This window comes from Gymnoscopelus microlampas, assembly GCF_963454915.1.
Source record: "Gymnoscopelus microlampas genome assembly, chromosome: 12".
NCBI lineage: Eukaryota > Metazoa > Chordata > Actinopteri > Myctophiformes > Myctophidae > Gymnoscopelus > Gymnoscopelus microlampas.
In genome coordinates this window covers 5277282-5291123 of record NC_139949.1, presented here as the reverse complement: position 1 = coordinate 5291123, position 13842 = coordinate 5277282, and the positions used below count along the sequence as shown (strand labels likewise).

The 13842-nt window shown below is 40.4% G+C and overlaps 2 protein-coding genes across 5 annotated transcripts in view; one reads left to right on the top strand and one right to left on the bottom strand.

Moving 5' to 3' along the window:
- LOC311056921 (polypeptide N-acetylgalactosaminyltransferase 10-like) overlaps positions 1-13842 on the bottom strand; it is a 527855-nt gene that overhangs the window by 394464 nt on the left and 119549 nt on the right. The gene's annotated exons all lie outside the window — the stretch shown is intronic.
- LOC311057595 (uncharacterized protein) overlaps positions 8367-13842 on the top strand; it is a 20764-nt gene continuing 15288 nt past the window's right edge. The window contains exons 1-2 of the mRNA XM_084074587.1: positions 8367-8743; positions 13508-13570. Of these exons, the coding sequence (XP_083930713.1) occupies positions 8669-8743; positions 13508-13570 (138 nt within the window). The 5' untranslated portion in view covers positions 8367-8668. The remainder of the gene's footprint in view (positions 8744-13507; positions 13571-13842) is intronic.

Here is a 13842-nt window from a genome sequence, read left to right as displayed (position 1 = left end):
CATTGCATACAAAACATTGCACTCCTAAAACATTTGCTCAATACATCACTCCGCCCAGCTTTGTATCAAACGTTGGCATCAACTTTAGCATCCGTTACAAATCTCTACCTGTATGGGGTGTGTATAGAATGTGTATGTATGGTGCCGTAGTGTGGAGTTCTCATACTCACCGAGGGCTTGGTGGTGTCCTTCAGAAGAAACCCCTAGTCTGATTATCTTTATAACACTAACTCAGAAAATGAGGCTTTTTGGAAGATTAAAAGCTTCCCTTTATTTGCTCAGTTCATAGTGGGATTACATATGTGTATTTAACAATACAAAATACAAAATACCAATAGAAATGAAATCTAGTAATGTTTCATGTCTGTCTGGTCAGATTACAAATGCCTTAATTTAGGCTTGTCCTAAACTAATTTATAATTTAGATTAAAAAGAGGAGGTTCCATTTAGATCTCATTCAGCCTGAAATACAGTCTAAATTTGGTAATTCCAAAAATGTCCTTAAAGTAGCACTAAATAGGTTTAATCTCAAAATAGAGAAATTTACCCTTTTTGATTTAATTAATTGTTAAAAGTAATATTTTACCATCTTAATTTAATTAATTCTTTACCTTCTTAATTTATTTAATTCTTTACCTTCCTCCATGTGGAGCCAAGACTGCTTAACATCTGAGCAAGGTGCAAGAGAAGAAGCCCCAAAAACCTAAGAGCCCAAGGGGCCCAAAGGGCCCCCAACAGCCGTCCAAAACCTCCCAAGTCTCCCTCAGCCTCTGTCTCCCCAGCCTCTCTAAAAAACCTGCTTGATGCTCTCGTGAGCGCCCCTTTATACGATAGTACGGTCTAAAGGAAGTTCTCCAGACATCAGTGTGTGTATGTGAGTGCACGTAAGTGTGCACGTGGGTGACTTTTCGAAAGTTAAGAAAGTCAGTGTGTGTGTGTATTTGCGTGCACATAGGCGTGCATGCCTTATTCTTAGAAGTCAGACGCTATAGGTGATTCTCAGAAGTCAGTGTGTCTGCATGTGGGTGTATGTGTGACTTGTCCAACAGCTACCCACACACACAAAAAACGCTTACTTTGCACTTTGCACGACATTATCAGCATGGCCATATATGGCACACTGAGGGGTTAAATGTCCCCCAAAATGTGTCTTATACCTGAGCATAATTCAGTAAATGCAATTATACTGCATATTATCAGCAATTATATATGATTAAATTAAATCATTAATCAGAAAATCAAATGATTCACACTTGCATGTGTGCATGTAACATTTGGTTAAAACTATCAGATCTTGGGTACTCGTTGACCCCACTGATCAGCCATAGATGCAGGCTGTATGTCACGTACGCCGCGAGTGCAGCTCACATACAGGAAATGCACATAACGGAAATGGAGGCCTCTGCCTGCTGCAAGCCTTCGAGTGCACCTCAGCAGTCATTTCAACCAGTCAATATCATATTCTTTCTTTAGGCAAATCAAGTGATAACATAATTTAAAGCCTATATCCTAAAGTGAGCTGTTCAACATAAATTACGTTCCCTAAAGTGAGCTGTTCAACATAAATTACGTTCTAATACATCTCCAGATGTTCAACACACACACACACACACACACACACACACACACACACACACACACACACACACACACACACACACACACACACACACACACACACACACACACACACACACACACACACACACACATTCTCACACACACACACACACACACACACACACACACACACACACACACTCACACTCACACTCACACTCACACTCACACTCACACTCACACTCACACTCACACACTCACACTCACACTCACACCTCTGCCACACACCCCATTGAGGTTCAGTTACCCGGCCTTGTCATACCAAAGATTGGATGATGTAAGATTTGTTCCACCCGCACCCTCAGATCTGTGAACAGATTCCTCCTCGATGTCCGTAGTACCAATCTACACAACATGGAGGACCAGGCCTTCTACTCGGCTGCACCGTGCCTGTGGAATAGCCTTCCTATCGATTTGAGAACACCGCAGACCCTAGCCCCTACGGAACCTCTCCCTCACCTGTATAGCTCCGAGATGAGGTTCCTTGTTTCCCTCTGCCGTTTGAGCAGGATATTGTCGCACATTTTCCACTTTACATGTTTCTTACCCCTTTTTGCACGTCGTATCCAAAAAGTAAAGCTTTTCCGCCATTCTCTCAGATGATTTAAGTTCTAGCGCACCATAAAAGCTATCCAACGAGTGGAAGAAAGTATTTAATTTGCCTCGGTCCTCCAGGGTCCTACGCAGACCCTGGACTCATTTATAACAGGCCTAAAAACCTTTTTATTTCGGAAGGCATTAAATTGTTGTGTAACCACATTTGTTTTTAAACTCTGCTTTTAACCTTCTGGGTTTCCCTGTGAATGAAAAGTGCAAATCAAATGTATTATTATTATTACTGTCTGTTATCTACCAGCATGCCCCACAACAATCAATATGTAAATTAGGTATAATTGTAGTGGAGTGATTGTCAGTAATACAGGTGTGTTAGCAGTACAATTCTGAAAATGTCACTTACACCCTTTGCACTCTAAGCCCTCAATACTCTTGTTGTGTCCTGTGTGTAAAGTAATGACAACGCATTCCAGTGCAGTTTAAAATGAAACTTGTCTTTGATCGGGGACAGTAGGTGTGGATGCTTCTCTGTGTGAACAACTGACATGATTGTAAGCCTTCATTTAATCAGGGAAGATGGACTGAACTCAACTGCTCTTTGACAAGACCCACACATATCACATGATTCACACAGTTTTCTATTGCTGACCACTGGATACTGACCAGTACAACCACAGTCTAATACTGTTGGCCACTGGGAGCTGACCAGTACAACCACAGTCTAATACTGTTGTGCTGGGAGCTGACCAGTACAACCACAGTCTTCTACTGTTGGTCACTGGGAGCTGACCAGTAACACCACAGTCTTAACTGTTGAACACTCGGAGCTGAGTTCAGGGTTAAATGCCTTGCCCAAGGGGACCTAAGTGGTAGTTGAGGGAGGGGAGAGGTTCTGTTCACTTTTCCTCATCCAGGTTTACCCAACGAGTTTCAGGGATGGAAACTTGCAACCTGTCTCCAGCCAGTTATACTGTACATCTTTCAGCTTCATCATTGAGATGTTTAGTTTTTCTTTGCTGTTCTGTGATGCAGCAGGATCAAATGCATGTGAAAGATGATTGACTGGTTTGACTGTACAGCAGAGAAATCCTCATTTAAATGTTTTGTTTTGTTTTGTATTGTCTTTATATGTTCTGCAATGTGACCTTTTCTCCTGACTTCATTAAGGGAGAAATCTCTTTCATTTGATGTTTGGATGTGAACGGCAGTGTTGTCCAGTGTCTCACAGCTTCTGTTTCCATCTCACCTCTAATCTCATTAGGGAAGAAATATCTGCTTTTCTCACAGCTGCACTTAGCTTTTGGACTTGAAGACTACACGTATTGTTCATCTACATAGATGATGGTGATACATTAGAAAGACAATTATGCATTATTAAGGATGAGACTAAGGTTACACACTGACTCTGATCTCTCTGTTTCACACAAATTCTGATCTATCTGCCCCAAAACAGTTTGTGATTCTTGGGAAATAATGACGACAATAATTAAAATGGAAAGAAATAAATCCAGAACAAAATCTATTCTTCTGGAATTTCTGATGATTTCTTTGCATGTAAAATGACTGATACATTAAATATATAAATACATTAATTCATTAATTAACTCGTACAAATACATACATACATAAATAAAATAATAGAAGAAAATAAATAACACAAATAGATATGTGCCGCTTGCACCATCAACATGTTGCAAAAAATACATTTTAGTTCTGAGCCAATCAGTGGCCTGTCATCATGGAAACATGTCCATGTCCCAAAATGATGTCAGATGTCATTTGATATGTCAGTTTTAAGTCTGTCACTCTCTCTTTAAGTCTGACACCAGTTCAGCATCATAGACATAGCTGTAGAGATTTTGCAAAAAATAACTATGAATACATATCTGATGGATAAAAGAGGCTTGTGAGTTGCTATAGGAGAAATGATTATGGGATTAATGTGTGGGGGGAAGTGTGTTCTAGTGGCGTCATTCAGACAGGGAGACTATTGAAGCAATTATAAAGGAGAGAGGACAGAAGGAAATGAGAAAGCTGTGGACTCCCCAGTGTTCTCACACATCTCATTTAACAGAGACAACCCCAGCTGGAAGGGGTCTCTCCAACTTCCAGTCTGGTTGTGCCAGGAGCAGAGAGGAGAAGAACACTCTGATTCTAAGAGCTGAAGCTTCACTTGGAAATCCCTCTGGATTAGAGCATCATCTACAGGCTAAGAAATGTCACATGGAAAAGTGAGAGGAACAGAGTAGAAACCCTTGAACCTCTCTTTTCACTCATGACTCAATTGGAGTGTAGAACATTTATGCAAAACCAGTTCTGACAGTTCATTTGCCATTTCCACACGGCACACATGCCTCCCTGCAATTCAGTGAGTTTGAAGCGTCTCTGTGTTGTGAGCTTTACTGCATGTCATCCCACACTTTCCATTCCTCAATCGATTACAGAACATCGATAGATACAAATAAATCCATGATAAATTCCAGAATATCGATGGTCGCCAAATCGTCACTGCAACTTGAATCATGCTGAGAACTAATCCATAGCTGGGTATACGTGCAGCCAACTATTATCTTTTGCTTTAACTTTTTCCAATTATCATCAACATTGCTAATAGCAAGAAAGCGGATCATATCACTCCAATTCTTAAGTAATTACACAAAAAAGGAAGGAAAGAAAGAAAGAATACAGGCTAAATGATCCTAATACTTAAAGAGGTTTATTTTTACTTATGTATTAGATCCCCAGCTTACTGTGCTGTTACAGCAGCTACTCTTCCTGGGGGTCTCAAAAAGCATCATCCACTAGAAAATGTGCTCCTCGGAGCACAGGTGTCCGCCAGGCGAGATTGTGTGCACATGGTAAAAGAAAGTACTGTTCCTGATTAATCTTAAGTCTTAGTCTTACCTATTTATATTACTTATTGTGATGTCACGTGAAGCTTGACCAATGTTAGGTGTTCACAGACGGACGGACACACACACACACACACACACACACACACACACACACACACACACACACACACACACACACACTGACGGACGGAGGGTAAAACATATACTCTCCACCATGCCTTCGGCCTGGCGGAGACAACAACACAATTTGCATCAATACACAACATTCATACAACAGACTCAGACTGTAACTCAGACACTAACTCCTAACCTGTCTAATACATTGAATAGCTCTACATTACAATTTAATCTTCAACATAATTGATAAATCTCTTAACTCAACCTTAAATGTCAAAATAAATATTATAGTGGGATGTAATAGCTCATATCACTTCATTATATATTTTTGACATCACTTCCTGTGTGAATACAATGTATTACTTTCAGGGAAAAAAGTAATGAATTCCATGCCACCATTGCTCTGTAATGAACTGTTCTTTGTTTTACATGAAGGGAACAAGAACAGACCTTCTGATGACTGCCAAGTACAATAATGATGTGTACCTGAGAACAATGATACATTGTAATAGATTGTGTTATAAGAAGTGCTTCAAAATGTCGTATTGAATTTCTGGGACTGACTAGAATGATTCAAAGAGAAGATTGTGTGCACATCCCACGCCTGTATTTAGGCCAGGTGCTGGACATCAAGGGAAGAATCAAGGAAAAGAAGAAGGACGTCCGCACACTGTTCTCAAGCTCCAAGAAACTCACTTTTTATTTTTGCAGCGTTTCGACCTTCTAGGTCTTCATCAGGCAAAAAAAAAACATTTTTTTGTTTTGACTGGTCTTCATGCGACATGTCAAAAGTCCTCTCATTTCATTTTAAAACACGTCTTGGGTCATTTTAAATTCTACTCTGGCTTTTGTGTGCAACCTAGAGAGCTTTAAGTGTCTTGATTTACTATTTAGATATTTGATATTCATTTTAATAGACACGCCCACTTCAAACTCACTTGTTAGATTCACTGAAAACACACAGCATTGGTTCTGGTGACTGATTGTGTCCTTCTATTCCCCCCCCCCCCTCTATGTATTTGGACTGTATAGTGTTCATCATCCAGCTAAATATGTCTCAAAATGACTGCTATGGACCACATCATCTATGAGCAAATTGGGAGGCTTGAGATTGGATGGAGGCTTTAAACCCCTCACACTAGAGGATAATCTTGATATTGGCTCCCTATCTAGCCTGCAGGTAGGTAGGGAAGCATTCAGGATTTCACAGTTAAATGTTGAAGACATAGTGCCCTCGGGCCCCATCTGGCCATCTGGATCTCTCTAGAGCACCATTCACTCTCCAGGTAATGACGGCTGATCACACAGATGGTTGTTCTGCTCCTATGATAGATGGCATCTGTAATGTTCTCTATAATAACTTTACCTGGAAACAAACCATGCAAACATTATTCAAACTCAAATGAAAGTGATAGATAGATTTTAATAAATACTGCCATACTAATACCACTAAAGACAACAGACAGACAGACAGACAGACAGACAGACAGACAGATTTGGATAAATACTGTGTAAGTGAGAGACAGAGCGAGGTCTCGGTGGTGTAGTAGACCCTCACCCTGCCCTCTTAATACGCGAGGGGGCCGTGTTTTTTCGATTACTTTTTTCATTTATTTTTAATATTATTATTTTTTAAATGAAAAAAAATCTATACAATAGAAAAATAAAATAAAATAAATGGAAAAAGTAATCGAAAAAATAAACATATCCTTTTGAGGGTCCTTGACATGACAAAGTTTGAGAACCACTGACTTACAACACTGGGTCTCAATATGTGGGCCATGGCCCCAATGGTTGTGGGGGGATATCGCGAGTTGGACACCAAATAATTGGCTAAACACTAAGAATTTATTTGACAAGACAAACATTAATTGTCTTCTTTAGAACCTTGAAAAAAGAGTTGTCATTGTGATACCAATAATAATAATTTAAATTAAACTACGTTAAACGTGCTCTCTTAAAAAGTGTTTGCGGCAGCACACCCAGCTGACCACTTAATGTTCGGCTGCCGTGTTAAGTGGTCAGGTGGGTGGGCTGCAAAAACTTTTCTAAGATTTTCAATTGGACCCCCTATACGAACACAATTGGCCCGTGTTTGGGGGAGGGAAGCCGGGCCGGGGATGGTGGTAATTGTCACTGCACGTACTCCTATGGGCTGGGGGCCGAGCCTGTCAGCAGGGAGTGTTGGGCGGGAGTAGTGGGACGAAGGCTCTACGTCCTCCCGGTGGGGGCTCCTCACTGGCAGGTGAGTCAGTAGGATACAACAGCAGTGAAAACACAGAAATGTGTGTGGGGAGGAAGTAATTGGCATAACGAATACATTGGGGAGAAAAAGGTAAAACGGTAAATTTAATCCCTTTATTATATTAAATTCATTTCATTCACTAATTACATTTAAATTGGCACTCACCTTTTCAGTCTCCACCTCACCCCCTAGCACTCACCTCTTCAGACTCCACTTCACCCCCTAGCACTCACCTCTTCAGACTCCACTTCACCCCCTAGCACTCACCTCTTCAGACTCCACTTCACCCCCTAGCAATGGAGCTAGATATCCTCATTTGTTTTTTGTTACTTAAGTCTTGTTTTTCTTGACCACAATGTTTAAACTGTCATTTAGATTTATTTAGACTGAGTTTAATTATTTACCTGGTATCCTATTTCAATGTACAGATTAAATATATATTTTTAAAGTGCATTGTTTAGTCTAAACACTAAGTCTAAACTTTAGACTGATGCTAGGTTCATTGTTTACCTGGTATCCTATAGTTTCAATGTATTGTAGGCCCTACAGATTATTTTTTGTTTTAGTAGCCTATATTGTCGTTGACTGATGCTACAGTAGGTTCATTGTTTACCCTAGTTCTTACCTCTGGTGACAGACAGACAGATAGACAGACAGACAGTGAAACTGTTTGTGGTGTAACTGCAAGGGAGGGGGGACTTCCTTTATCACTCCTATGTTACTGACTTCTCTCACTGCCAACCTGCAGCTAACCACATGCACACACACAAACACACACACACACACACACACACACACACACACACACACACACACACACACACACACACACACACACACACACACACACACACACACACACACACACACACACACACACACACACTGCGAGAGAGAGAGAGAGAGAGAGAGAGAGAGAGAGAGAGAGAGAGAGAGAGAGAAGCCATTTTCTTCCTGAGTGTTGGAGAGGTGACGGCACCATGACACCGGAGCGTATAGCAGTTTCCTCGTTATTACATCTGTTTTTAGCAAATACTTCACAGTACTACACAGTAGACAGTACTGTGTACTTTACTTTAGCTTTAAATAAATGTTTTTTTTTTCCTTCAACTGGTAGCAGTCTGGGAGCGTTGGCAGTGAGTCGCCTCTAGTGTACACTGTGACCAAACCGTCTCGCTTTCAACCCTGCTGCCGTCGGACATTTTGTCAAAACAACTGACACACGGCTGTTGAAGACGCAAACTAGCTAAGAGGAGAGGAGAGGAGAGGAGACAAAATGAGTCTTGAACTGCCCTCCAAGTCAGAGGTCCTGGGATGGAGTCCTCGCCAACTGGCTGACTTGCTGAAGAGTGTAAGATTATTTATTTCATTTCATTTCATTTCATTTCATTTCATTTCATTGTTATAATCTTAAAAGATTGTCTGACATAACTAACATTACGACCCGGGGCCAGATTGATGAATCTTAACAGGCCCGGCGCCAGGATGAAATGACTGAGGGGGCAGTTGAAAATTGTGGGGGGGCACACCAGTCGCGCAGCATGCACGCGCACAATTGTGTGGTTAATTGCGCGGATTGTGGCCGTTTTGGGGCGTTTTTTTTGTTACTTTATTTCGGGTTTAGGGTTAGGGTTAGGTTAGGTTTATGTTATTTAATTCTTACTTTTGCCTGATTTTACAGATTTTTTATCAAAAAATGAATTATAATTTTTTTTTTAATTATTTTTTTTTTCCTTCAAAATAAACTGAGGGGGCACAATTTGAAACTGAGGGGGCCAGGCCCCCAAGCAAAATTGATTTTGCTTGTTTTTATTGCACAGCGCGTTTCGCTTCCGCTTCCTCAGCGAGAAGCGGAAGCGAAACGCGTTGTGCAATAAAAACAAGCAAAACTAGAAAAAGTGCTCCTCGGAGCACAAGTCTCCGCCAGGTCTCCGCCGCCATGATTTGAGAAATGTTGTTCTAAAAATGTGTTTTGCTAAATTTGACCTGCTGGTGGCGCTATAACAGGCCAATGTTAAAAGGATGGCATTTGTTCCTCAACGTAGTGCAAATGTGCATTCAAAGTTTCACCGCAATCGGACGCTGCGTTCATGATTTGCGGCATTTTGTTCAAAACGGGCCACTCCTGCAAACATTACATGTCAATGTTAGCCAATCAGGATGGAATATGAAAAATCAAACAGATCCGTCTTGATCACATGACTATAGAGATCATGTGTACCGATTTGCGTGAAATTTGGATCAAATCTGAAGCCTTAATATCAAAAAATGTGTTTTACATAAGTCTAACTTATCTAACGCTATAAAAGGCAAATGTGAAAAATGCAGGGCAAAGGTTTGTCCTTGGCCTCTAGAGAGTGTGCATACAAAGTTTTACACTGATCGGTGCAGTTATAGGTAAAAACACAAAAATCGGCCTGTTACAGCGCCACCATGAGGCTGATTTGAACATTTTCAAATGGCATTTCTTCCTCGGCCTAATGGGAATGTGTGTGCAAAATTTCACGGAAATTGCATGCTATGTTCATGATTTGAGGCATTTTGTTCGAAACGGAGTACTCCTGCAAACTTTGAAAGACAATTTTTGCCAATCAGGATGGAATATGAAAAATCTGAAATGAGCCGTTTCTTTTAATGACTATAGAGATACTGTGTACCGAATTGGGGGATTTTTGGCCAAAATCTGTAGGAATACTGTTCAAAAATGTGTTTTGCACAAATTGGCCTCCTGGTGGCGCTATAAAAGGCCCATGTGAAAATTTTGGAGAAGAGGTTCTGCTCTGGCATCTAGGGAGTGTGTGTGCACAGTTTCGCTGCAATCAAGCCAACGGTGCCAGAGATTAGCCACAAAATGACAGAATGACACACGGACGGACGGACACACACACACACGGACGGACGGACGGACGGACAGGGGGTAAAACATACTCTCTCGCCATGCCTTTCGGCCTGGCAGAGACAATCAGTCCTGGAGTGTTGCTGGTCCCTTCTTTCGAAGGTCTTTCTTCATTTAGTTTTATAAATCTCTTGCAGTCGGGGTCAACAAAGATGTGCACGAGTCTATTTAGTTTATATATATATATATATATATATATATATATATATATATATATATATATACATATATACATATATATATATATACATATATACACATATATACACATATACATATATACACATATATATATATATACACATATATATATATATATATATATATATATATATATATATATATATATATATATATATATATATATATATATATATATATATATATATATATATGTATTTTTATTTTTATTGTCTAATCAAGCAACAATTTCGCGGACCCCCTAGGCGTTGCGTACCCCCTGTTGAAGACCTCTGCACTACGCCATTATGAGCACTTAAAGGTTTACCTTTATACTGTATACGTTGAAAATAGCCGATCTACAAGCTCACAACGTGAGTTGTCTTTGTTCACAAAAACATTTGCAACCAAATGGACCTGGTTCAATAATCTATGCAGTGGTTCTCAACCTTTTCAGGCTGTGACCCCCCAAAATAATCATATTTGTACTGGGGACCCTCATTTTGTTTGACTCGGTTCCACAGATAAATATTGTGAAAATAGCAGATCTACAAGCCATCTCTTCTCCTTTTTCCTCTCTTCCTCCCTTCTGTCTGTCTCTCACACAGTGGTTCTCCAACTTCACATTTACAACTCTGAGTGAGAGTGCACAAAACACAAATGGGACCAAATGGACCTGAATCAGTTATCTATGCTGCAGTGGTTCTCAACCTTTTCAGGCCGTGACCCCCCAAAATAATAATATTTGAACTGGGGACCCCCACAGACAGAGGGGAGGAAATAGCAGATTTTCACAGACAGAGGGGAGGAAATAGCAGATTGTCAAGCCCTCTCTTCTTCTTCTTCCTCTCTTCCTCCCCCTCTGTCTGTCTGTCTCTCTGTCTGTCTCGTTCTCACACAGTGAGATGTCTCTCTTCACAAACCTGATTCAAAATCTATGCAGTGGATCGCAACCTTTTCAGGCTGTGACACTGGAAGACACACAACATGTGGGGGGGGGGGGGCGTTCCGAATTGTCCCTTTAGCGTGTAACTCTGAGAGTGTACAAATGGAACCAAATGGACCCATTTGGTTACATGTGTATACTATGGAGGTCCTTGAAATAAAAAATAGAGAGTTTGAGAAGCACTGTGCTACATTAAATGGAACAGAGCCTTTATTAGCATCATTGGTAAGACCTGTGAAACAAGTAAGGAAGAGGCCCAATTTCTTTCCACTATGGCTGCTGTTCATGACTGACTGCTGACTGTGAGGTTCAATTCATAAAGGTCTCACAGGTAGTTTGTGGTATTACCCGTGTAGGCCCTATAAAGAGAAGAACGCATTCGCCATCTGTTTTGAATAAGGGGTGTCATGTTTTGCAATTAATTAAGCTTACCTAGACTATTTCTGTTATTAAGGTTTTGTGATTTCTCTCAGACTGTGCTATCTAATCTCTGAGTTAGGGTAACCGCATACCCTCGGATTAAAACTATTTCTTAATTCCATTTAAAGATGTGTTTACACTATAATTTATAACTATAAGTTTTGGGCCATGACGGAGGCGCGCCGACTCAGCAGACCTTGAGGCTGAGGAGTCGCGCCCGAGCGCCTCCAGGTGCGAGTGCCCGATGGACTGCTAGTCGAATCAGTGCTGTCCGAGTTATGTACCGATAGGGACAGAATTGTAAATATTTTTGGTGCGGACTGCGTTTGCCCCACTGACTGCGTTTGTCCCAACTGCCACTCAAGTGACTACTATTTCTATTTCTTAATTCCATTTAAAGATGTGTTTACACTATATTTTATAACTAAGGGATAGATGATAAAAAGATACAGTCTTGGAACCCAGTTAGCATATCCACAGTTCTGATGTTCACACCTCCAATTTGGAAGACAATTAGCTCCCTGTTGATGGTCCAATTGCTGATGGCTCTTGGTATCAATGTGTCTTCATTAATATTCTCATTAACTCAACAATGAGATCTCCCACTCAACTCTGTGGTTGATGTAGGTGATCAACTCCATTGTTTAGGTTAGTAAGAATATGTGAATAGTTTCAGTTCTGTTGGGCAGTTTACAAGTTTAAACCCCCTGGATATTTTGTGCTAAGTCTTGCAATCCATTGTTTTTCATGGAATCGTTTCTGTCCAATTGTCCAGCGGTCATTGTATTCCAGACCGCATACTTTTATAGCATCAATCCCATGTGTCATAAAGTGTTGAACAATTAATAAATGGGTATCTTTTTCATTATTAATGGTGTATCTATGTTGGCTTATTCTATCTGCTATGGAGTTGCTCGTCTCTCCTACATACTGTAATCCACGCACTTGGCAAGTAATCAGATAAACACAATTTCTGGTGTTGTATGTGATGTTCTGTCTTAGGCTAATTATGTTTTTGTTTGTCCTGTTTTTAACAGTTTGTTTCGGGCTAAAGTAGTTAGGCCTTGCCACCTGGTTCCATGGTTTCAATTTGCTATGGATCAAGTAGTCTTTCAGGTTTTTGTTTTTCCTGTAGGCCGAAATTATGTTAAAGTCCTGTAGGAGGTCCCCTTCCCTGTTTTCAAAATTTCTTTTGATGGCTCTGTTTGCCAATAAACTTTGGCTAGAAAATGTGGTTAATAATGCTAGTGTGGGTTTCTCATTCCTTACCTTCACTTCCTGGAACGTGTTGTATGCTTTCCTGAGAAATGTTCTTGTATATCCACGTTTCCTTAATGCTGTAAACAGAGTCTTTACCCCCCCAATATGAGACCGATCCCGACAGAGGCAGAGGCTTTTCAGCAGGAGCCATTGTTCAGTGTAGCAGAAACAGTCATTGGGACCTTTTCCACTGAAAGATTGTGCAACATCCTAGACATTATAATATTAAGTAAGAAACAGTATAATAATGTCTGTCTGTCTGTCTGTCTGTCTGTCTGTCTGTCTGTCTGTCTGTCTGTCTGTCTGTCTGTCTGTCTGTCTGTCTGTCTGTCTGTCTGTCTGTCTGTCTGCCTGCCTGCCTGCCTGCCTGCCTGCCTGCCTGCCTGCCTGCCTGTCTGTCTGTCTGTCTCCAGATGGACTTGCCAGGTAGTGACAAGGTTGTGTTGAAAAACATGATAAGTGGATCCCGATTCCTGGTGAGTAGAATGATAATAATGATAATAATGATGATGATAATAATAAGGGTAATAATAATAATAATAATAATAATAATAATAATAATAAGGGTAATAATAATAATAAATTAACTTGACTTGTATTGAGGTAAAACACATATGATTACGTTTTAATATTCTAGTAGTTATACTATTATTATTTGATATGTTAATGCTGTCAACTATGTTGTAAGAGTCATTGTACTGCATATTTTGAATTCCCTTCATAAACAGACATATATGCTCACACACAC